Source organism: Hemicordylus capensis, chromosome 2, assembly GCF_027244095.1.
Source record: "Hemicordylus capensis ecotype Gifberg chromosome 2, rHemCap1.1.pri, whole genome shotgun sequence".
In the NCBI taxonomy this organism is placed as follows: domain Eukaryota; kingdom Metazoa; phylum Chordata; class Lepidosauria; order Squamata; family Cordylidae; genus Hemicordylus; species Hemicordylus capensis.
The window spans coordinates 141335034-141360020 of NC_069658.1; the positions used below are offsets into that span (position 1 = coordinate 141335034).

Here is a 24987-nt window from a genome sequence, read left to right on the forward strand (position 1 = left end):
GTTGATAGGGGACACAAACACACACACACACACACACACACGCACACACACAATGCTGGGAGATCTCATAAGCCTATTGGAAAGTAGGCTAAAAATTGCCTACTAAAAATAAGACATTGATAAAGTCATAATAAATTTTGTTGTATCATATATATATTCACCCTGGCCAGGGGTGTAGCTATTTTCACTCCCTCCCTGGGGGCCCCTCAGAGTGAGGGAGATAATGAAGCAAATAGGGAGGGTGGGGCCCCTCAGGAACTGGGGGCCCAGGTTCTTTGAATCCATCTGCTCAATTATAGCTATACCCCTGACGCTGGAAATTATTTAAAACATAGCCCTTGGCTTCACCACTTACTTTGGAAGGGTAGCATAAATAAGCAACACTAACAAAAATGGTATGAATATAAAGCCATTTTAATGTTCTGATATTTATATCAAATACTCAGTCAAGTATTTATACATACAGTATCTTATAAACTTAGTTTTAACACAACATGTACAAAATTGCACATCGCAGATTACGAAGTAATTCATGTAATCTTTTTTCATGTAAACAATTTCAGCACGAGAACAAATGTTCTACATTCCAGAATACCTATACCTCCCATTTAAGAAAGTTTACTTCAGTCTCCATTAAAGGTCCAACTTACAAAGTGATAAAACCAGAGAATGTCCATGTTAGCCACTACATACAGGGGCGCCATGTCAAATACACACAAGGCAAGTCGCCTTTTAGACTTAAGTGCTCAACATAAAGCTCTGAAAATCTAATCCTGTTCCCGTGTTAAGTCATTGGAAAAAGCCCCACTGTCTGCAATGGCAGCAGGAATTAAATTACCATCCCAAGATCCTAACAAAAAAAAGAGTAATCAAACCTCAATTTATAAAACAAAAACCAAACACTGCCATTGGCAGTAATAGTTGGGAGTATTCTTGAACACATGGATTTAATCACTTAGTCAGTTCGGAGGTATAATATTTTACCTCCTCAGTCACACACACAAACAGCACAAAATCAAGCTGTTTTTACATTTAGTCAAGTAGAAGTAATAGCTTAAGAACAGACAAAAACCTTTCTCCATAATAATTATTTAACATCTTCTAGTTCTATGCATTTCGAACAGTGATGTTTAAAAACCCAATGGACATGCCCCAGATGCATTTTTATTAAGTCCTGTGTTTTACTATGTATCATACTCCATCTCTGGTCCAAATTTTCAAACACATTCCTTGCCAAAAAAAAAAAAAAGCAACCCCCAAACCCCAAAGTCAGAATGAACTAGAACTTTACTGCTAACCTAAGTATATGATCCCAAGCACACTTATTTCCAGTGAAGTCAAAGGAACTTTAATACACTAGTGTTCTTAGGACCCAATTATACCTTAATATTAGTCTGAACTGTTTTTGTTAAGCTGCAAATTTCCAAAGAGCTCTAACCTTAGCATTTCTGCCTGAACACAAAGTAACAGTTTGCATTTGTTCTTACAAGGACATTATTACTGTGCAATAACTAATAATTAATTATATAGGAACACCCCACCCTAGTTACCTGTAGCCATCAGGGACAGACGTGTGAACCAATCTTGAGTGAGTTTCTGTCTCCAGCAGGCTGAATCTGATACATAAAACAAGTCAATGCTCATGAAAAGTCCTATTTTTTGAAAACTATCAATAGGACTAACAACAAATAGAAATTGAAAAATGCATAATCATAAAAACTGAACAAGGAACCACTACCTTGCTCCTGAATCCTGGTGCACTAGTTTACCTTTGCATAGGAAAGCTCTTTCCCTCTCAGGTGTACACTTGTCTTGATCACCATGCCTGCTGAAAAATCCAGCCCAGCCCACAAAGAGCATGTCTCTGGTATAAAAGATACTATTCGTGCATATACATATGCTGAACTAAACACTTAAGAACTTTAACCATTTTTCAAATGGTGGCCTCATCCTCTGAACGGCTTCTTCTCTACAGCTACCAATCAATGAGTCCACTTGTATCAACACCCAGTAAGAGGCATACAGACATAGAAGTCTCCCAATACTGAGACTCCTCAACTGTGGTTTCATATGAGTGTAGGTATAGTATTTCTTCTTCAGGAAGTTTCAGGTCTCTTTCCTGGCCTGGTGTGAAGTTCTGCTTTGTACCTTTGAAGCTATGAAACAGAATATTTAGCCACAATACAAGATGGAGGTATAGAACACTCAGTTTAACAAAAAAGTTTCCTTTGCTAAAAGACAATAAGGGTATTCACATGACCAGGAGGTTGGGAGGTGAGGGGCAAGCAGCACTAAATTTACCACCACCACCCCGGCAATTCCTCTAAGCTGAGAGGATGTGTCCTGGCCTCCACATATCCCACAATGCACTGCATGAACCAAGGGGTGCATTGGGGGATACATTCACGAAACAGGCGCTTTAGGTGCCTGTCTCTGTGTGCACTCTGGCTGCATGCAGACCGAGCACACACACAATCCTAGGGCCAGGGTGAAGGGCACGCTCATGCCCTTAACCTTGGCTAAAGGCCGGGCTTAAAAGTGGGATTAGGTGGGCAGGCAGTGCCGGGATCAGCATGGATCCTGGCACTATACACAAGCAGCTTAACCCAAACTGGGCTGCCCTAGCCTGAATTAGGCTGCTCCTGAGAACAGCCTTAGTAAGTTACCAAGAAGGTCAGCACTGACAAAGGCGGAGAAGAGGGAAGTTCCATGCTAAGAGGATGGGAGACGAAATACTTTTCAGCACACACACATATTCAAAGCCTTCTACGTAATAGGAACTTTGACATCTTGGACTTGGGTTCCAATCCCTTCTCAGTCAGAAAGCTTACTGGGCAACCTTGGGCCAGTTTTAGTGTCTCAGCTTAACCTACCCCACAGGGTTTGTTTTTGTTTTTTAATGTGTGTTCTAGCCTCCACATATCCCACAGCATATGTACAGCACCTTGGATAAAGGTCAGATGCAATAGATAAAAAAGGTTTGTTCAGATTTGGGGATGCAATTAACAGGGGGTTTTTTTTTGTTCAACCAAATATCAGAGGTGGCAGTACTACTTCTGATGGCCAAGTGTAGAACAGCCACGTTATACATTTAACTATCAAGTAGAAATGTTTCACCACTTCTAGCTAACAAGGGTAAAAAAAGCCTAATCTCAGGAAGATTATGCTGAATACTTTCCCCCAACATGCTAGTTTTGCAGGTGCATTCAAATATATGCAACCCTTCACCTCCAGTACGAAGTGGTTCAGTTTGCAAAAACCTCTACTACTTGATTCTATTGAGTTATAAACTGGCTCCCTAATTGGCTAATCCTGAAGCTTGATGAGGCAACCCAGAAGTTCTTAAGATGAGACATTACCAGCTACTGTGACAGGTCACAAGCTGTGATGTTAAGGCAACATTGTTGGCAGATAAGATTGTGGTAGTGGCATGTAAAGGTTTAAGTGATGTTAAGCAAGCAATACTTCAGTCTTGCAGTATCTATAGCAACTCTTACATATCGTTCTTGACAGAAACTAAAATTAAGCTTGCGCATCAATTAAGAGTCATGGTTTAATAATGCATAACTCTGTGATAGAATCCAAGCTGCCTCTCAACTGCTATGAATAACTCAAAATATGTTTTCAATGGCTACAGTCCAAAGAATGTATTTGCAATGACCTACCATTTGATTAGCAGTAACAGACATGAACCACAATACTCAAGTCATCAGTGCAGAAAATGGCATTTTCCAAGGATAGCAGACTTTCTGCATCGCTGGAAAAAGAACTAACATTATGAACCCTTCCCTCAGCAGTCTTCTTGGAGGCAAGGCTGTTTGGCGGAACTCCCAAACACTGACCTTGCCATCTCAGTGCGATCCAAGATCTGAAGCACATTGTGCTTTAATTCTGATTTTGCTAGAGGAAGTGATGCACGCATGGCTGTGTCACATAGTTCTCTCTCACATTTGTGTCTTGCCCTTCTTGCAAAAGTACTCAGGAAGCTGTACATGGGGCTTGCTTAATTTATTTGCACAAGAGCCCTGTGAGTAGGGGAGGCCAAGGGTTTTATTACAGATAAGCTGGGATTTGGACCCAGTAGACGCCCAACCTCTTACTGGTGTCTGGACCAGGTCTATTTTTACAAGACAAGAGCAGATACTGTATACTGGCAAATAAGAGTGGTAGTTATAGTGTGTCAACAGAGCAAACATCATCAGTCATCCAGTGATTATAGAAAGTCTTTACCTTCTGTTTAAAAAACTTTGAGAAGTTAAACATAATACGATTCTGGAGCCATATTATCGGGCATGGCATGGCTTGCCCGCCACTCCCACCCCAAAACCTTCCATCAGGCTACCTGTGTGATAATCAGGACTTCATTTTGCAGCCTGATCTTTCAAATGCCTTATTACAGAAGACTACAACTTAGTCAGCATTTCAAGGATTATATGAGCACAGAAATATGAAGTCTTATGCCTACAGCCAAACTCTCCTTACTGTAACTTTTAAAAATGCACACACTCCATAAGATTACACCTGAATGCTAGACTGGAAACATTCACAGTAATAGTGAATGAAGTTATATTTATCAAATTAATTGTCTCTGCATCAAGGAGAATGGTGTCTGTTCAGGGTATCATTGCTAAACAGCATCGCCAACAACTGAAGTCAACTTGTACAGAAATCATGAAGGTAGTAGCTATTGAGCTATGCCATTCCTTACAGGGTTGGCTCAACATTCAGTAACAGTCTTAGTCAACAGTAACATAATGTATATGAATATATGCAACTTTGCAATTCAAAGTTGCAGCAGAAAGCAAGAAATTGCAATAAAACCTTACTTATATCCCCATGCGCTTTATACCATTCATTTCCAGAGAAATGTTATTATGTAGTTCTGGTTGTAAAGGGGGATCTTTCAGCAAAATTTAAGCACTTTTATCTCCCTTTTATATATACAGTGGCAGAATTAAGCTCATAGTTAAAATATCTCTAATTGAAATCAATGGAACTTAGAAATGCCTAGCTTTGGCTGATCTGGACTTAAAATGTCACTCAGCAACATGGTGATGGCTCTTTACTGATCTGCTTTAAGTACTTAGAGGAGAGCTGATCTTGCGGTAGCAAGCATGACCTGTCCTCTTAGCTCAGCAGGGTCCGCCCTGGCTGCATATGGAGACTTTATGTGTGAGCACTGTAAAATATTCCCCTTAGGGGATGGAGCCGCTCTGAGAAGAGCATCTAGGTTCCAAGTTCCCAAGATAGGGCTGAAAGAAATTCCTGCCTGCAACCTTGGAGAAGCCGCTGCCAGTCTGTGAAGAAAATACTGAGCTGGATGGACCTATGGTCTGACCCAGTATATGGCAGCTTCCTATGTACTTGCAAATGAAGACACCATATAATTACCACTCATAGCAACAGTTCAGCACTGGTTCAATGAGGGAAGCACAGTCACCACCCTTCAGTTAGTAGCATGTGTTTAATCCAACAGTTCTTTTCTTGTAACTGAAGAAGAAACTTGCTATGAAATCAGCCATGATCCACTGCGTCTAGCCCTACAAAAACCTGTCATAAGAAGCATTTTAAGATTAAGCCCACAACTGAACTCAAGCACCCACCCAAATGATAGAAACGTTCTATGGAGAGCCAAAACTACCACTTTGGTGTGTTAAAAGAGGCACTGAGTAGGAGTTGTGACACATCATCACTCACTAAGTTAGCAACCAATTAGTCAGTACTTCCCACAACACAACCATGTGAATTACTACCTGAGTGGTCATACTGGCTGTAAAGTGAGCAGGAGAACCAGCTGCCAATGGACCCCTTTCTTTACTCAAGGTCAGAGACATCCCTTTTCACTGGCAGAGGACTCCACCTCGATTTAGCAATGGAAGTAATGTGAACCACCAGAAACTGTGGAATGTTTACCTAATGGAGTGCTAATTCAGGTGAGTACTATTCAGCCTGGAACTTTATTTTGGGAATTTTCTTAAAATTATCTAAGTACAAAAGTCAAACGATAAGAAAACAAGCCAAAATGAGATTGATAAAATGATGAGAAGTCATCCACATGCACAAGAAAAACCATCAAAGCAGACTAGGAAAGGGGGATATAGATGGGGAAAGCATCTCTGAAAGGAATGATTTAATCCAATACTAACTTTATCATTGTAGATAAGACAAATAGAAGGGGACTCGGGGAGGAACAGTCTTAAGGACACTGAATGAGTCTGAATACTCATTAACCTGGGAAATAAGAGCCTTGTTGGTCAGTCAGAGATTAAATGTGCCAGATGCATAAACCCAACATGCCACATTATTTAAAACAGACTGGAAAAGACATGGCTAGGATGTTGGTACTTTTGTAAAAATACAGAAAGAAGATCCATATTAAATATGCAACAAAGGATGAGTTATGTTTTGAGGAATTTTGTAATGAACACTTTCAGAAGGCGCCTGGAGTAAAGAGGTGGGAGATGCAGGATTATTGGCAACATTAGTAAAACAGACTATAAGAAGGGCAAACTTTTTGGGACTCTGCAGATATTTCAAAAAGTACTTTGAAATATGCTTTTTGGAAAAACAATGCAGCATGTAGTCTTGCCAATCGCAGCTAGCACAATTATCAAGAAAATGAGATTTCTGTGTCGTGATCTCCAAGACAGCTCAAATTATTCTGTAGCCTTACTAAGGTAGGGAAACTAAGAAACAGACTGCATTGGTGAGACTCCAATATATGTTTGATAAGGAAGAAGAACAGCGATTTCTCCAAATGTGAGTTTCTTTTCTGAGACATACAATTCCAGAACAAGAATGCACTAGAAAGGGGTTGACACATTAGGCATTTTCAGCACTGCTTAAAACGTAGTCGCTGCTCTAGTTCCACATAATGAGTTATACAAAAGGTATCATCTTATTTACTTTGCACCTCTCAGGTATCAAGCTTTTGAAGCACTGCTGGAAGGTCTCAACTATTGCTACACTTGCATTATTGACTGTATTTTTAATCCGCCACACATTTATATTGGAAAATTATGAAAATGGCAGCAAAAAGGGTGAGCAAGATTTGACAAACACCCCAAAAAAGGCAGCAAGCAAGGGAAAACTGGCAGTACTGATATCCCAGATACACAGTTTCTTCAGGGGAAAATTGATGGATTTTGAGTTGTTAAAAAATATCACTTCTTTTCTCATGCAAGTTAATGAAATGGGAGAAAGATGGTTTGACAAATGGGAGAAAGAAGACTGACAAACCAAGAGGAAATCTCACATTTCCAAATCGGGGGGGGGGGGGGGGGACGGACACAAAAACAGCAAGAGCAAAAGAGCTGGTCTTGTGGTAGCAAGCATGACTTGTCCCCTTAGCTAAGCAGGGTCTGCCCTGGTTGCATATGAATGGGAGACTTGATATGTGAGCACTGTAACATATTCCCCTTAGGGGATGGAGCCGCTCAGGGAAGAGCAGAAGGTTCCCTGGCATCTCCAAGATAGGACTGAGAGATATTCCTGTCTACAACCTTGAGCCCCTGGTGGTGCAGTGGTAAAACTGCCGCCCTGTAACCCGAAGGTTACAGGTTCGATCCTGACCAGGGGCTCAAGGTTGACTCAGCCTTCCATCCTTCCGAGGTCGGTAAAATGAGTACCCAGAATGTTGGGGGCAATATGCTAAATCATTGTAAACCGCTTAGAGAGCTCCGGCTATAGAGCGGTATATAAATGTAAGTGCTATTGCTATTGCTAAGTGCTACAATCTTGGAGAAGCTGCTGCCAGTCTGTGTAGACAATACTGAGCTAGATGGCCCTGTGGTCTGACTCAGTATATGGCAGCTTCCTATGTCCCTAATACAGAATAGCTGGAAGATGATACTGATTAAATGCTGGCATTAGTATGGGACGATACAGTCAAAGGAATCTTTCCTGAAGTTTTACTTCTCTTTCCTCAAAGGAAAAGCTGAATTATTTCATGTTTGCAATGAGATGATTCAAACTGAAAAAGATCCTAATTCTCAAATCTATTGGGAAATAAGCTGAAGCTCTCGCAAACGTGGAAACAGGATATCATCCAACTGTATGTTTCAAATTTAGTTATGAAGCAGGTTTGCCCCAGTGCCTCTTTTTGAAGAATTCATATTAATTCTGCCATAGGCTCTTTCCACATACTACATAACAACTTATAAACTAACACTTTTCTGGGCATGTATTATTGTGCATGGACCTTTAGAATTTAAACTGAAAAGTTATCCCAAATCACAGGACATAATAAAACTGCATTAGGATAAACATCCAAACTATGCTCTAAAAGGGGGGGGGGAGTAAAAAGAGCATCCATGTCCTTTTGACATATTTGTCTAGAAAGCAACCAGAACTCTCAAAGTCAACTGGAGGCAAAAGTTGATTTTCTGATCCCATAAAATAAAATCCAGCAGACTTTTCCAACCCAGCAGGTCATTTAAAACAATACTGAAAGCTGCTCTTTTCTGCTCCCACCCTGAGAACTAGAAAATATCCTAGAATGAAAAATGAAGAGAATAGTTTACACATAGTTTTGGAGAAAAAACATTATCCATGTTTCTAGGAGTTATTCACGGAAGTACAATGGATGAACCATCTTTTAAAACAACAACAACAAAAACACAAAATTCAATCTGAGCCCTTTTCTGTATAGCACTAAAATAGCTATACCCTCCTCCCCCAGTACAGAGCAATCACAGCTGGAATGTGCACAATGAAAGATAAAACAATTTCTTTTGTCACTATGCATCTGCTATAAAAATAAAAAGCTGAAATTCTATACAGTTTCAATAAATAAGCCTACTGATGCCCCAAATTTGTGCTGGCACAAGAAATAATGTGGAGCTCAAAAATCTAGGAAAAGAAGTAGTTTCTTAATACTCAATTTTAAAAATAAATATCAGTTTTTTGTGGCACACTATCTTCTGTTGTTGCATTTTAGCACTAGAGTACTCACTCACAATGGGCAAGTTATCACATATGTCAGAAACAGACAACTATTTCCTCATAGCAACGAATCATTTAGACTTCCCATTGTACTAAGAAATACACTCTGCCACATCTTATATGGTATATATAGTCTTTTCCTAAACATCTAGGATTTTGGCTTTGTCAAGCTATGAAACTCTATAAACATCTACAGCAGGAAAATAAACATCTCTCTGTAAACAAGGCTGATTTAGCCCTGTATTAGCTACAGCCCTCTCAAATTCTTGAGAAACATTTCACAAAAACATCCACTGGCAAACAGTAGGATTGTTATCTCTAAAAATACTAATGATCTACTTGAAAACACCTTGCAATTTGCTTAATACAAATGTACTGTACCAGACACTTAATATCTCAGAGAACCTACATCCTTAATTAGAAAGCAATAAATAAGCCTGCAGTCAAAAATACTGGAGTTCAACAATCCCTGGTAACCTTTGCAGAAAAATTATGCAGGTTGAGTTTAATCACCTCCCACTAGGAATTAGAAAAAACCAAGAATATCTAAACAAAGTCTTCAGCAAAGACAACTTCTGTCTACATTGTAAGCTCCAGTGGAATCTCAGAAGAGATCTTTGGACTTCCAGCAACAGATGAAAAAGGTTGAAAATGTGTTTGTGTCCGATCTGCAAACCTCTTCTTAATGTGTATGTTGCAAGGGGAAGGGAGCTAGAACAAGAAAAGTGATCACATTTTCAAGATGGGTTTTTTGTTGTTGTTAAAGATTATCAGCTACAGAATGCAGCCTGGGGCTTCTTAAGATAGCTGGAAATGCCCAGAATAGCATCAACTGGTGCAGCATAACGCCCCCCCCCCCAATTTCCCCTGGAAGTTTTTGCATTTGCTCAGTGCTCCTGAAAAACATCACCACGATCTGGTTATTAATCACTTCATTGTCACTTTCATCACCTGGGTAACGCAAACCAATTTCAATTAATTGGCAGCAAACCAATTAATTTCCGGAGATGCTTGAAATCAAGATTTTCTGTCAATGCTGACTGATGAATACTTTTTAAAAATTCCTCTCTAGAAAAGACTGCTTCACTGTTCAAAGTTCTTGTTGCATTCTGTCCCTTGAGGAGCAGAGATTATTGCTCCCTTTCGAAAGTACCCTACAACTCTTCTCTCTCCCGGCCATGAGACCAGATTTGTTTCTGGTTGCCGGATCTCTTTCTCCTGGCTTCCGATTAGGAGCTGGTGGTAAGAGGACGCAGGTTTGTGTGTACGTGTGTGCGCACACACAGGAGAGAAATCTCTTCTACGATCCTTTCCCAAGCTTTTCAGATGAACGAATGGCACGTTTAGGCGCCATAGCGCATGGAACTAAAAGGGCCGCTATCACAGCCGCCTCCAGGGCTTATATCAACCAGCCATCCTCTCCACTCCGTGCAAGGCGAAGTTGTGCGCACCTGTCTGTCTCTGCCCAAGATCGAGTGGCTTCAGCAGGCGCTGGCCTCCGGCTCCGGTGGTCCCTCCCTGCCTGAGGGCTGGCTAGATGCCGCCGAGGTTTGGGCAGGAGCTGCTGCCGCGGCGTTGATATGACACCCGCTGGAAAGGTGGCTCCGGACGCGGCCTTGCAGCTGGGTGACCTGGGCACGCAGCAGGCTGGCAGTGGCGGCCAGCTCGGCGTTCTGGCCTTTGAGCGCCTTGACTTTCTCCTCCAGGCGGGCGATGCGCTCCAGCTTGCGCCGGCGGCACTTGGAGGCTGCGATGCGGTTGCGCAGCCTCTTGCGCTCGGCTTTGAGGCGCTCCTGGCTCTCAGCATCCAGCGGGGACAAAGAGGAAGGCGGCGGCGGCGACTCACCGGACGAAGGCGCAGGAGGTGGCGGCGGCACGACCACCACCGGCGCCTCCGGCACCGTCTGCGGCTCCTCCAGAGCCCTGCCCGTCGAGCCGGGCGCTGGGAGGCGAGCCACGGCTTGGGGAGAGAAGAAAGTGCCGCCAGCCGACGGGCTGGCCGGGCTAAAGCCGCCCAAGGTGGTGTAGACGGCGGGGGACTCCTGCCTGGACGGAGGACAGCACGGGCCCCCCGGGTGCTGGGTGGGAGAAAGGGGCGCCGGCGGCACCCCCAGCAGCTGGTTCTGCTTGTGCAAGTCGGCCAGAGCCTTCACAAAGCCATCGGCGAAGCCCTCCTGCTCCTGCGTCACTGCCAGCTGCTGGGCGGAGGGCTGCGGGGGTCGGTACAGGAAGGGCCCGCCAGTGGCTGCAGCCACCGAGGGCCCGCCGCCGGTGGGGCTGGCTGGCCCAGCGAGGCCCGGGCTGCCCGCTTGGATGAGCAGCTGCTCTAGGTCGGCGGCCGCCGGCAGCTTGAGCAAGGGCTGCAACCCGCCCGGGCCCACCTCTGGGCCGCCAACGCCGCCGGGCGCCTCCTGAATGAGGCGGTGCACGGTGCTGTTGGCCCCAGCGCGGGAGCGCAGCGAGGAGAAGGGCCCCGCCGGCGGCAAGGCGGCGCTGGGGGAGGCCGCCCCGACCAAATCTCGCGGTTGCTTCTTCCCGCCGAGGAGCAGCTTATGCTGTGGGTCCGCGCCGCTCTCCTCGGCTGGCTCCAGTCCCGTGGGTCCCGCTACGCCGGGCCCGCCGCCGAAGCCCGGCAGCTGCACGAAGTCCGGGAGCAGCTCCAGCCCTTCCTCGCTGTAGAAAGGGGCCACCTCCATCTTCACAGCCACTCGGGCGCCCGGGCGCCCGCCACCGCTCATGCTGGGCGGGACAGCAGCCGGTCGAGAGTTGCTGTCGCCGCTGCCACTAACTGGGGCTGGCTGGCTGGCTGGCAGGCGGGGGGGGGGGGCGGGGGAGAAGCGCAACCTCGCCCGCGTCCACCGCTTCACCTGCTGCAAGGCTTGCACCGGTAGCGCCGGCTCCCCATCTCCGGCCCCAGGGCAGCCGCCCCGGGCTTGGCGCGCTCGACTTGTGGCATTTACGGGAAGAAAACTCTTTTCCCTTGCAGTGAGAGGAACTGATGTCAAATTGCCGCTCCGCCCTTCCTGGCTGCAGCCGCCGCCGCCGCGGCCACACTGCCCTCTAGGCTCCAGCGCACAGAAGCTGGCGGAGGGAGCGGCGCTGGGACTCGATCCCGCTGGTCCCCCCCCCCTCCGCCCCGCTAGATTGCAAGAGGGACACAAACAAAGCAAAAGGAGAGGAGGCGCTCCGGTTTCCCGCAGGGGGTGCGGCGATTTATCTAGGGAGGCGTACTTCCCGCGCTCCCCCGCAAATCTCTCTCTCTTGTCACGTGTCCCCACTCTGAGCTCGGTCGCCGTTCCCCTGGCCGTTAATTCACGCAGTTTCAAAGAAGCCTGGAGACAAGTGGCAAAGCACGTGCTTGTTGTTGTGTTACCAACCGAGAGGAAAACCTCGAAGAATGTACTGTACTTCGCCCAGGTGGGACGGTTGGAGCCGGTCCCGCCATGTGGCATTCCAGAAATGTCGAAAAAGGAGCAGGAGAGGGGCTGCCATGCTGAGGAGAAACTGAAAGAAGGCGGCGGACAAGCGGATACAGCAGCCTTTGGGTGACAAGGAGGAAAGCAAACTTGTGAAAAACTAAGTCATAAACCCCAGGGACAGTATTTGATGGCAGGGCTGGCTCAAGCGGTGTTGGTTGCTGTCGTAAACGGAAATTAAGGTTTGCCCCCCCCCCAAGGAGGTTTCCTCGATTACAGCCCCTTTCCCCTGTGGCAAGAGGAAGTAACTTGCACTTTAAGTTGTATGGCGTGAGTGTGGGGACGGACTGCAATCCGAGAAAGGGGAGCGCACAATTGTCCTCGCATCTCAAACCATGCCCCAAGGCTCTGGGGCGGAGGGTGTGCGCGTGCTCGTCCTAAAAAGGTTTTCCTTGTTATCCTGGACCCAGAGCTATTGGAAATCTGCCACTCCAAGCAGCTGCCGCCCGCATTGCTGATCAGATTGAACCGGCCGTTGGTATCAACATCAATACCCACCAACTCAGGGCAGCCAGCCTGGTGCACTGCTCTTTTAGCACGATCCTTTGCGTGCTGTCTTGAAAATGGTTCACTGCGTCCAAAGCGACTTGCTCCCCAATGAGGGTGCATAGGGTAGGGGTCTAGAGTTAGTATAGGGTTCTTCAGTTCAGGATTTGGGGATTCTTTGGGGTGGTGGTGTCTTGTTTTCTTAATCGCTCAGCTGCTGTATTTTACAGAGCAAACACAATTTTCTACAGTGTAGAATCCAGAGGAAAGAGTTGTGGCACGCAGAGACAAGGCAGTGGAGTAGAATCAGGAATATTAATGATATAAAGAAATGGATCTTATTTACAGAGATGCAAGTGCAGACTGCATTCGATGCTCGGGCTTCTGGCTGATGATTGCTTATTAGCCTTGTCTCCACTTCTGGACTGGACTAAAAGTAACTAAAGCACCATTCAAAAGCTGGCCTGGATCTAGGAATGGATTAACCCAAAATTAACACATACATACACCACATCCCCCTCCACCCCATCCTCCACCACCCCCAGATACATTTAGGCCTCATTCACACGCAGGTGGGGTGTTTAATGCTGGAAACCACACAAGTTTGAGAAGACTGCTGTATGGCTGCTAGGAATATATGAAGATGTTCCGATATGACTTTGTCTACATGCAAAATCTCGTAGCTCTCAGGAAGGGACAATTCTGGTATACGAGCATGATGCCTTACAAGGGATGTAGCCTTTTATTTCACAGTAACTTGGGGAATGTTCGTGTAAAGTGCGTTCTCTATGCTAGACCCTAATATTTGCAGTCTAATATTTTCTTGGAAATAGATACTATGGTTCGCTTGGAAATATGGCACTATGCATTTGAGGGGCCAGCGGAAAAGTGAGAGTGAGCCACATGCACAACTGGTCGTATCATTGCACCTTAACTTCCAGACAAAGCTGCAGGAGGGCTTTATTGACTGTGCATGAGTGGCTCGTTTTCCTTTTTTCATACGCCCCTTTCAGGGAGAGACAGTCATGCAAACAGCTGACATTGCACTGTGTTTTAATTCTAGGCTAGAAGTGAGGACAAGGCAATTCATGCTGTCAGTTGCATCTTAGAACAGATGGGAGTCTTGGGATACGCGTGGGTAGAGGCAATGCAGGTGCTGATCACGGGATAGGTGATTGATTGACAAGACTGATAAAATATCTTATTTGTTGCTGCTCTCAGTTTCTCATTCGGTAGGTCCATGTAAGGAACATGCTAGGTCTAGCTTAAACAGAGTGGTCCACTGGACCACACTCGTTCGTTCTTCTTCTTTTTAAAACTTACATGACATCTATTTCGATCTGAAGAGAAGCCAATACTATCAACAGCCGATGCCAACAACAAAATACATCACCACTTGTGCAGCACAGTCCTATGCATCTTTGCTCAGGAATAAGTCCCGCTGTGTTCAACGGGACTTAACTCTTAGGTGCCTGCGCGTATTCTTATACTTCGAGTCTAGACGCTTACTCGTAAGTAAGCCTCGTTGAACACAGTGGAATTTATTCCCAAATGTGACTAGAATAGCGGTCCTATTATGTTTACACTGGGAGCATATACTGGAGGCCGTACGTGAGACGGAAGCGCTAAGGTACAATACAGTTCATTCGCGCCGTACGTCTTGTTGCAGCTCCAAACGACCAGAAGCGAAACATTAGCAGCTCGATTCCGCACCTGTTTATCCAGGAGTAAGTCTAAATGAGTTCAATGGGACTTTACACCCAAATGAATAGGAATAGGATTGCAGCCCTAACGCAGAGAAAAGCTATACAGAAATTGCAATGCTGCTTTTCGCTTCAGAGACCAGCGTCCGTTCTCTAGCCACAGAAGACTACCAGCCACCTAGCCAGACGCTTGGGAAAGAGCCACATATGGCGCAGCGGCTAACTACTAGAGTGTTTGTGGAAGACAAGGAGTCATTGCGCAAGCGCATGTACGTTTTTGGGAGCAGAAGTCAAAGTGGGCGCGTCAAAACCTGAGCCGCTCTTCCTATTGGGCGCTCTGAGTAAAGACGCGCCGCACCCCAACATTGCAGGGCGTAACCAATAGCAAAGACTGATGCGGAGTTCTCGCGAGCGGTGGCGTGAAGCTGGCACCGCCATGTTGAAAAAGGGAGAGGCCACATCCACCTTATGTCGTTCCGCAGGTTTTTATAATTTTCAAAAGGGGACGCGAGGACCTCTCTGAGGCAATAAGATCTACCCGGCCTTTTAAGCGTGGTTTCTAGTTCCCGAAAATTTAGAGCGGTGGCAGAGAAGCGGCGGAGGCGAGAGGATGGTGCAGTCCTGCTCTGCCTACCGTTGCCGGAATCGATACGACAAAGAGAAGCCCATCTCCTTCCACAAGTGAGTAGGGGCGGGAGCAGGAAAATAAAGGGGAAAGGAGGGCGACAGAAAGCGCGCGCCCCCGCCCGAGCGGCCGAGAAAGGATGGAGTCGCGCGCTTCGCCTCATGGGAGGCGGGACGCAGAGCGCGTGCGCGCACCAAGGCAGAAAGGGGAGGGGGGAAAAAAACTTTTAAAAAGTACAGTGTGCGGCCTCTACTGAAGAGGTAGGCGAGAGGGCGGGGCTACATTCGCGCTCGCTCGCTCCTTTGGTTAAAAAAGTGGGGGGAGGGGTTCAAGATCTACCTTTATTGGCGGGCTGGAGCGCGCATGCGCTTGTGGCTGCTTAACTGTCACTGTCAGAACTGCCTTCCCTCTAGTCACTGTGTGGGGGCCATTTAGAAATGAAAGTGGGCCACCTCGCCCTGCTAACCCTAGAAGAATTATGCTTTTCATTCAGAGGGGTAGCTGTATTAATCTTTCTGTATGGGTTGTTGCTCAGTCTTGTGGCACTTTAAAGACTAGCTTCTGTCTAAGGTTTTTCCTTCATAAACCTTACTTCATTAAAGTTTAAGCCTAATATATCATTTAGTTTTTAAATTTACTTCAAAATGGAAGAGAGCTGGTCTTGTGGTAGCAAGCATGAATTGTCCCCCTTTGCTAAGCAGGGTCCACCCTGGTTTGCATTTGAATGGGAGACTACATGTGTGAGCACTGTAAAATATTCCCCTTAGGGGATGGGGCCACCCTGGGATGCTCTTATCTTCATGCTTGTATGCAGAGGGTTCCTAGTTCGCTCCCTGGCATCTCCAAGACAGGGCTGAAAAGCAACCTTGGAGAAGCAGCCAGAGGCAATCTTACCCCTGGACTTCCGGGCCGAAGTCCAGGGCCTCCACAGCCCCTGGGGGCCCCCAAATCCCCTTTGGTCTGTCCCAGGTGGTGTGATCACCTGGCTGAGCATGATGTTGCTTAATTTGGGGGGGAGGGGGGCCTCCAAAGGCCTTTAGGTACAGGTTCCAAAATGATCTAGGTGCACCTCTGGAAGCTGCTGCCAGTCTGGGCAGGCAATACTGAGCTAGATGGACCAATGGTCTGACTTGGTAGAAGGCAGCTTCTGATGTAATGGTGGGCCAAAAGCAAAATTCTCTGTTCCCTCTGCACTTCGTTGCAGCTACACTCTTCCTTCTTTGCAGCACCACAAGTCCCTGAATCCCTTTCTCTGTATCACTTCCCTCTGCACTGCCCTTGCACTCTTTATGCTCTGCCACAGTGCAGCACCTCTGTCATGCCCCCACCCCACATTTCTATTTTCCCACCCCACAGGTCTCTGCATCCATACCTTTCTGTCTCTGTCTGTACCCCAAAGTGCAGTTGCTTATCTCTATTTTATTACCGGGTATTCTGTGCCTCTTATCAGTTTCCTCCTTTTCTGAATGTGTGGTCTGTGTTCCTTCTCTCCCCCCCCCCCCCCCGCCTGCAACAACAATAAGATTCACACTCCCTCAGCAGTTCAGTTCATACACTGAGTGAGTCTCGGATGCAGGGGCCTGTGCAGTGTTGCTGTCTGCAACAGACTGGAAATACTAACACCAGCTTTGGGCTCTGAATCCAAGTAGAGGAGGAGCAATACAGATGCAGCAATTGAAGTATTCTCCAGTTCCCACTTACTGATAAGTTTGGGTGGTCCTTAGATGTTCCCACAGAGAGGTGGGAAAGGGCACAAGCAGATTCCCTGGGGACTGCAAATAGGAAGCAGGGTTGTGCAGGCCTCCTCAGTGGCAAGTGAAGTATTATGTCCTACCCTTTCCTCATGCAGCCAAAGGGTTAGGGTTACAGTTCTATTTTCTAACAGAACTCCTGGTTTATGACTACAATTAGTAGAATTTCCTGTCCTGTCTTCGCACAATGCCTTGAAAGTGTATGCTCCCCGCTCCCCTTCGCACCCGTGGGTTGGAAGAATTTTGCTTCAGATTCTGACTTGGAACAATGCGGGATTGCTCATCGCACTTGAACTGAATGGTTCTGGTTTATTCGAGCCAGAGTTTCAAAATAAATCAGAATCTGAAGCTGGGATACCAATGTAATAGGATTTGATCCTGACTGTGTGTTATGTATAAACTGACTAATTAAATTTGGATAATCAGGGTTCTAGTATATTCTTAATTGTCCATTTAAAAAGAGATGCCCTCTTCAATTAGCATGGTGGTCTCTTAAAGACCACCCACAGAACCTCACCTTATTACTCTTTAATGCCAGGTCGGTTCACAATAAATCTGAGATAATGCATGACTTGATCATGGATGAAGGAGCTGACTTGGTCGGGAGAGGCTAGTGGTCCGGTCTGGTCTCAGCTTCTCCCAAAGGGTTACTCCATTGTGGAGCAGTTGAGAGGATGTGGGCGGGGAAGTGGGGTAGCTGTGGTCTATAGGAATACCATCTCCTTTACCAGGAGCCCTGTCAGAGATTTGGCCTATGTCGAGTGTGTATACCTAAGTCTAGGGACCAGGGATAAATTGGGACTTCTGCTGGTGTACCGATCACCCTGCTGCCCAGTGGAGTCCCTAACTGAGCTGGCGGACATGGTTGCTGAGTTGGTGTTAGAGTCACCCAGGTTGTTGTTGGTGGGGCACTTCAATGTTCACTTTGGGATCCGGTTGTTGGGAGCGGCTCAAGAGCTCATAGCAGCCATGACGACTGTGGGCCTATCCCAATTGGTCTCTGGGACGACAAATGATGCTGGTCACACACTTGATTTAGTCTTTTGCTCTGATCAGGGTGGTGTTCCGTGGGTGGGGACTCCTGTCATCTCCCCATTGTCATGGACGGATTACCATCTGGTTAAGGTAGAATTTACAGCCTCGGCCCACCTCTGTAGGGGTGAAGAACCTATTAGGTTGGTCTGCCCAAGGAGGTTATTGGATCCAATAGGATCCCAAGAAGCCTTGGAAGGGTTTAGGGTTGGCTCTGCTAGTGATTCTGGTGACATTCTGGTGCAAACATGGAATAATGAACTCACTAGAGCAATCGACACAATCACTCCTAAGCGTCCTCTGCTTTAAAGACAGCCCCGTGGTATTTGGATGAGTTACAGGAGCTGAAGCGGCAAGGTAGATTACTAGAGTGCAAGTGGAGGAAGACTCCGTGTGAGTCTGATCGGGTACAACACAGAGCACATTTGAAGATCTATGCTCTGGCAGTGTGGGTGGCAAAGAAGCAGTTCTTTTCCATCCGCATTGCTTCCGCGAACTCACATCCAGCTGAGTTGTCTAGGGTAGTGAAGGGGCTAGCATGTACCCCTCCCCCTTGAATTTAAACTTGGAACCATCGGTTACTTTCTGTGACATTTTAAATGACTTTTTTGCGGATAAAATTTCTCACATTCAGGCCAAGATGGATTCCACGGTTATTGCAGGGTCTACTGTGGAGGTATCTAGCAACTCCTCTTATGGGATTAGATTGGATCATTTTCAATTTGTGACTCCTGAGGAAGTGGATAAACTGCTTCGGTCTGTGCATCCTACAACCTGTTCGCTTGACCCTTGCCCAACATGGCTTATCTCATCTGATAATTATATTATCAGAGAGGATCTGGTAAATATTATAAATGCTTCTCTGAGGGAGGGCAGGATGCCTCCTTGTCTTAAGGAAGCTATTATTAGACCACTTTTGAAGAAATCGGCACTGGATCCCTTGAAGTTAGTTAATTACAGACCTGTCTCTAAAATTCCATGGTTGGGCAAGGTGGATTGAGCAGGTGGTGGCTTCTCAGCTCCAGGAAGTTCTGGATGATCCAGATTATCTAGACCCATTTGAAACTGGCTTTCGTGTGGGCTATGGGGTTAAGACTGACTTGGTCGGCCTGATGGATGATCTCCAATTGGCTGTTGACAGAGGGAGTGTGACTCTGCTGATCCTCTTGGATCTCTCTGTGGCTTTCAATACCATCAATCATGGTATCCTTCTGGACTGTCTGAGGGAAGTGGGATTGGGTGGCACTGTTTTACAGTGGTTCCATTCGTACCTCTCTGGTAGATTCCAGATGGTGTTGCTTGGAGACTGTTGCTCTGCAAAGTATGGAGTTCCATAAGGCTCCATACTGTCTCCATTGCTCTTTAACATCCACATGAAACTGCTGGAAGAGATCATCAGGAGGTTTGGTGCTGGGTGTTATCAATATGCTGATGACACCCAGATTTACTTCTCCATGTCAACCTCATCAGGAAAAGGCATATCTTCCCGAAATGCCTGCTTGGAGGCGGTAGTGGGCTGGATGAGGGATAACAAACTGAAGTTGAATCCAAATAAGTTGGAAGTACTGACTGTGGTGGGGTCAGGACCCGAGATATGGTTTAGATCTGCCTGTTCTAGATGGGGTTACACTCCCCCTGAAAGATCAGGTATGTAGTTTGGGAGTGCTCCTGGACCCAAAGCTCTCCCTGGTTTCTCAGGTTGAGACGGTGGCCAGGAGCGCTTTTTATCAGCTTCAGCTGATACGTCAGCTATGTCCATTTCTAGAGGTGAATGAGCTCAAAACAGTGGTACATATGCTGGTAACCTCCAGACCTGACTACTGTAATGCACTCTATGTGAGGCTGCCTTTGTACGTAGTCTGGAAACTACAGTTGGTACAGAATGCGGCAGCCAGATTGGTCTCTGGGACAACACGAAGGGACCATATAACACCAGTCTTGAAAGAACTGCACTGGCTGCCGATATGTTTCCAGGTGAAATACAAAGTGCTGGTTCTTACCTATAAAACCCTTAACGGCTTGAGACCAGGTAATTTAAGAGAGTGCCTCCTTTGTCATGAACCCTCCTGTCTCTTATGATCTTCTGGAGAGGTCTGGTTATGGTTGCCACCAGCTTGTCTGGTGGCTACTCAGGACTGGGCTTTCTCTGTGGCTGCCCCAGGGCTTTGGCATATGCTCCCTGATGAAATAAGAGCATCTCCTTCTCTCTTTGTTTTCAGGAAGACCCTCAAGACTTTCCTGTTCTCTCAAGCTTTTAATTAGAATTTTAATAATTGTAATAATTTGTTTTATATTGTGTTTTATGTATTTTGACCCATGATTTTAATGTTGGCATCTATACACCACCTAGAGTTTTACATATCAGGTGGTATAAAAATATGATTGATTGATAGATAGATAGATAAATAAATAAAAGATTGATTTCACACTCTGCATGTATTTAGATATAAAGTAAAAAAGATGAAAGGCAAAACCTGCCTTTGAGTTGGGGTGTGTGGGTTGAGAGACCTCATGTTGAACAAGTAGGATCTCTTTGTGGAGAGCATTGCATTCTCCAAGTGTTTCTTGCAATATATGGACTTACTCCTTGCCCCCATCACACTGATTTAGTGTTTTGCTAATAATTAGTAAGTAACAAAGTTACTTTGAGCACTTCTTTTATGTATATATCATTTGTAGGTTTCCTCTCACAAGGCCTGATCTCTGCAAGAAATGGGAAGCTGCTGTTAGAAGAAAAAATTTCAAACCAACAAAATATAGCAGCATTTGTTCAGAACACTTTACTCCAGATTGCTTCAAAAGAGAATGCAATAACAAGCTACTAAAAGACAATGCTGTGCCAACAATATTTTGCCACACAGAACTAAATGTGAAGGTAGGTGAGGTTTTTAAAGCTTTTGTTATTCACAGATGTGTTTGTGTATGTATAAGTAGTACTGCTATTTCCAGGCAACGGATACTGTGAGGAGTGGAAAGCAGTTCCCAGCAGCAGATGGGAGGAGACTGAATTACTCTTTTTTTTCCTTTTTGATGTGCTAACTGGAAAGGAGGAGAAAGACTGGATTCTTACTTTCTGTAATTCAGTCTTGCCTGCCCCACTTCCACCCTACCACTTCCTTGAAGTAATCTATCAGTTGTCATTGTGTGCCTTCACACATGCTCCCTGTCCACCCCCACCCTCCTGCTTTCTGCAAGACCTGATCAAGGTACATTCAGCTCTGGTCAGTTGGTCATCATGCAGGCTTCCGCAAGAACTTGGTGAAAGTGAATGAGCTGCGCTTCAGTTTGAGTCTAGTAATTCATCTCTTCCTTGCAATTGCAAGAGTGCTAAATGTTGGCAGCTTGTATGGCTACAAGATACTGGGACTATTCTCACAATCAGGGAAAATCGGGCTAGGAAAGCCTAGCCTAATTTTTCCTGATCGTGAGAACCACCAGGCTTGGCTGCAAGCCCGGTGGTTCTCGAGCAGGTAACCCGCTCAAGAACCCCTGCCCTAAAACCAGGTTTGTGGAGTGAGCGCTCCGCAAACCTGGTTTTCTAAATTGTGAGTAGGCGCAGCTTTGCGCCGTGCCTACTCACAAGGAGACCCCTGGAGGGGAGGTGAAAAGCTGCCTCCCTGCTCCGGGGGTCTCACCAGCATGCCCTGCACACTCGTGCAGGGCGTGCTGGAGCTTGCGGGGGCCAATTGGCCCCCGCTTCCCCCAGCCCCTGCCGGCTCTGTCACGGAGCCAGCAATCGTGTGGGCAGCCAATCCGGCTACCCAGGGCTCCCTCCCCGCACACTCGAAGAAACCGGGTCTCACTGATCGTGAGACCCGGTCCACTGTGTTCCACCAAATTATTGGCAGAAGAGGGTTGCTGCTCCAAGCCCTTCTTCATTACCTCTTCTTCTCAGTCCTCCACCCTTTACTTTAACTAGACTGAATTGGGAGACTGATGAATGGCTGCCTCTCTTCCAAAGTGGTCCAGCTTGTTTCATGCAAACATAATATTTGCCATCTATATCAGTTCCTTGGTGGTTTTAATATAAATATTATGCCAGTTTTAACCCAGCACATGCTTTTTCTTAATTTTATAACCTATAAGACCCTTTGGCTGCAACAATAAAATTGGCTTATTCTTTTTCTAACTGAGCTGAAAAGAAGTTGCTCATATTTCTTAAGGAAATGTGTAAAGTCTAATCTTAAATAGTGTAAGGACAGATAACTTGACTATAAAAATTATCCATCTACTGCTAAAGCTTTTTTCTTGTATACAATACTATAAGGCTGCTCTTCAGAGTTGTAGCTTCAGTTTTGATGTTTAAATCCAGCCAAATTTATCCTTTGTGGTAAGAGAGATTGAAATTTGTTTAAGATTAGTGTATCACTGGGAAGGACTTCCATGCAACTCTGCTTAGAATTGCAACCGAGCTAGAAAAGAAGTGGGAATGGTTTGTAAAAACTGTGGGCTATTACCAAGTTCTCTTCCTTTGTAAGCACATGTTTGACTGAGATTTAGTAGCACTGATAATGTCGATATGGATGGGTTCATTACCAAATCTTGGTTTGTTCAGGTCTTACCACTTCTCCTATGATCTAGGCTGCCTCTCTCTATGCACAAGCCCTCCAAGTGTGAAACAATTTAAACAAACTGGGACTAAACCAACTGTTTTTGGAAGGGCAGTATATCAATCAATCAATCAGATAAATAATAAAATAAAATAAAATTGCAGGTTGGACATCCTGCGAGGCCATGGTTAGGACAAACAAACCAGATTCAAAACTTGGGTTCAGATTTGACTACCTGAAACAAACCATAGTTTTACTAGCATGGATTCAGACATAAAACCCAACTGTAGCTAGATTAAACAAATCATGGTTCCATGTAATGTCTGGACCTGCCTTTATGTTTCTGCCCTATTTGACAAGTAATGTGTAAGACTTGCTTTACTACTTACTTTGCTGTGGATTTTGTGCCATAGTAAAGGATAAATGATGTTTTCTCAAAATATAGCTTTAAAAACATACGTTCCAGGATATGATTCAAGCTACAGAAGGATTGGGCAATATAGTATGATATCACCATTGTCATTATTATAATAATTATTATCACTTTTCAACAAAAAAGTTCTCAAAGCACTTTTCATAACAGAAGGAATGATAAAATGGTTCTCTGTCCCAAACAGGATCACAATCTAAAAAGAAATGTAGTACAAGTACCATCAGTGGTACTTCCCAGTATGGCACATGATACTTGGCACTGCTGCCATAGGGACTGCATGACACTGTTTCACCTGGCCTGATCTGTCTGAAAGTGGAGATGGCTGAGGCAGCAATGTATAGGTGGCAAGGTGTAGTTATGTGATGGCCCAACTCTTCAAGGATGGAGAAGCCTCTACCCTGCTGCAAGGACAACTGTGTGGCTAGCTATCCAGTTTTGTACATAACCAGGGGTGTAGCTATAATTGAGTGGATGAGTTCAAAGAACCTGGGCCCCCGAGCTTCTCAGGGCCCCCGAGCGCCACCCCCTCCCTATTTTCTTCATTATCTCCCTTACTTCTAGGGGCGAACACAGCCCACTTTCTCATAGTTACACCTCTGTACATAACATCTGTCTCTGGTGACAGTGATGCTGTAGGTTAGGAGTGGGGAGATGAAAAGCCCTGCTTTAGATCTTTATTGCTAAAATTAGCATTCATGCAACAACAACAATCTTTTTGTAATTTGGCAAAAAGATTCTGCAAACACCTACAGAAGGCATCCATGTGTGTGGCCTTTTCCACCTACTCTAACCATTTATCTTTCCTAAGTAACCAACTTCTTTCTCTAGCATGCTCAAGTGCAGCAATAGCAATAGCACTTACATTTATATACCGCTCTATAGCCGGAGCTCTCTAAGCGGTTTACAATGATTTAGCATACTGCCCCCAACATTCTGGGTACTCATTTTACCGACCTCGGAAGGATGGAAGGCTGAGTCAACCTTGAGCCCCTGGTCAGGATTGAACTTGTAACCTTCTGGTTACAGGGCGGCAGTTTTACCACTGCGCCACCAAGTGTAAGAAAACCATCACCACAATCTTGTGCTTGTCTCCGCAGAATTAAGTCCCACTGTGTTCAATAGGGCTTATTCCAAGTAAGCATACATAAGATTGGTGCTTTAAGCTGAATTTGGGTATATATTTACCTGGAAGCATGTTCCATTGAACTTAATAGGAGTTGCATCCAAGTAAACATGCATAGGATGTTGGAAACTGCCTATTAACACATACTGAAAACCAGAACAGAATGAAATTGCCCTCCCCCAAACATGCTTTATTGAAGAAGCAAATGTCTGTGCTTGCTGCCTTAATAAACCCCATATATGCATTTCATAAAACAAAATTAAAATGTATACTTTTGTCTTGCTGCTTTAGTCTGAAGGCATTCAAGAACCACTTGAAGAACCATCTCCCCCTTCTCCTTCACCACCACCGCAAACTGATCCAAGACTAGTAGATCCAAGCATTGGATTATTAATGCCACCACTTCACACCCCTAATAATATTGCTGTTTTTTGTGATCACAACTATACTGTAGAGGATACGGTACATCAGAGAAAAAGAATTCAGCAGCTGGAAGAGCAGGTAGATAAACTACGGAAGAAGCTTAAGACCGCACAGCAGCGATGCAGACGTCAGGAGAAACAGATTGAAAAACTGCGAGAGCTTGTTCAGTTTCAGAAGGAAAAAGACGTGTTGTCAGGCAAAGGTGGCTATGTGATTCTGCCGAATGACTATTTTGAAATTGTAGAAGTACCTGCGTAGGAGGCTTACGTTTATACTTATGGGGCACTGCCAAATTTAGCCTCATTAGACTAACTCAGAAGTTCAGTTTAAAAATGAAATGCTTTTTAGTTCCATGAATAAGATACTTCAGCCTTTGAAAACGACAATAAAAAATTGCTATATATAATTCTTTGTCACTGTAGCTTTTTGGAATTTGTATTGA

General features: G+C 45.3%; 2 protein-coding genes across 5 annotated transcripts; one reads left to right on the forward strand and one right to left on the reverse strand.

Annotated features, from left to right (window-relative positions):
• Positions 1–396: 396 nt before the first annotated feature.
• LOC128344154 (transcription factor JunD-like) lies at positions 397–12344 on the reverse strand. Its single transcript, XM_053293738.1, has one exon. It carries the CDS (start codon positions 11679–11681, stop codon positions 10425–10427), a length of 1257 nt encoding a protein of 418 aa, XP_053149713.1. The 5' UTR covers positions 11682–12344; the 3' UTR covers positions 397–10424.
• On the forward strand, positions 12285–24951 carry THAP1 (THAP domain containing 1). Of its 4 annotated transcripts, none has more exons than XM_053293746.1 (3): positions 12285–15289; positions 20696–20891; positions 24414–24951. In XM_053293746.1, exons 1-3 carry the CDS (start codon positions 15219–15221, stop codon positions 24801–24803), a joined length of 657 nt encoding a protein of 218 aa, XP_053149721.1. In that variant the 5' UTR covers positions 12285–15218; the 3' UTR covers positions 24804–24951. The 4 variants fall into 4 exon arrangements, with proteins under 4 accessions (XP_053149721.1, XP_053149719.1, XP_053149718.1 ...); XM_053293744.1 differs by lacking the exon at positions 12285–15289 and adding an exon at positions 15622–15750; XM_053293743.1 differs by lacking the exon at positions 12285–15289 and adding an exon at positions 15654–15803.
• The last annotated feature ends 36 nt before the right edge of the window (positions 24952–24987 follow it).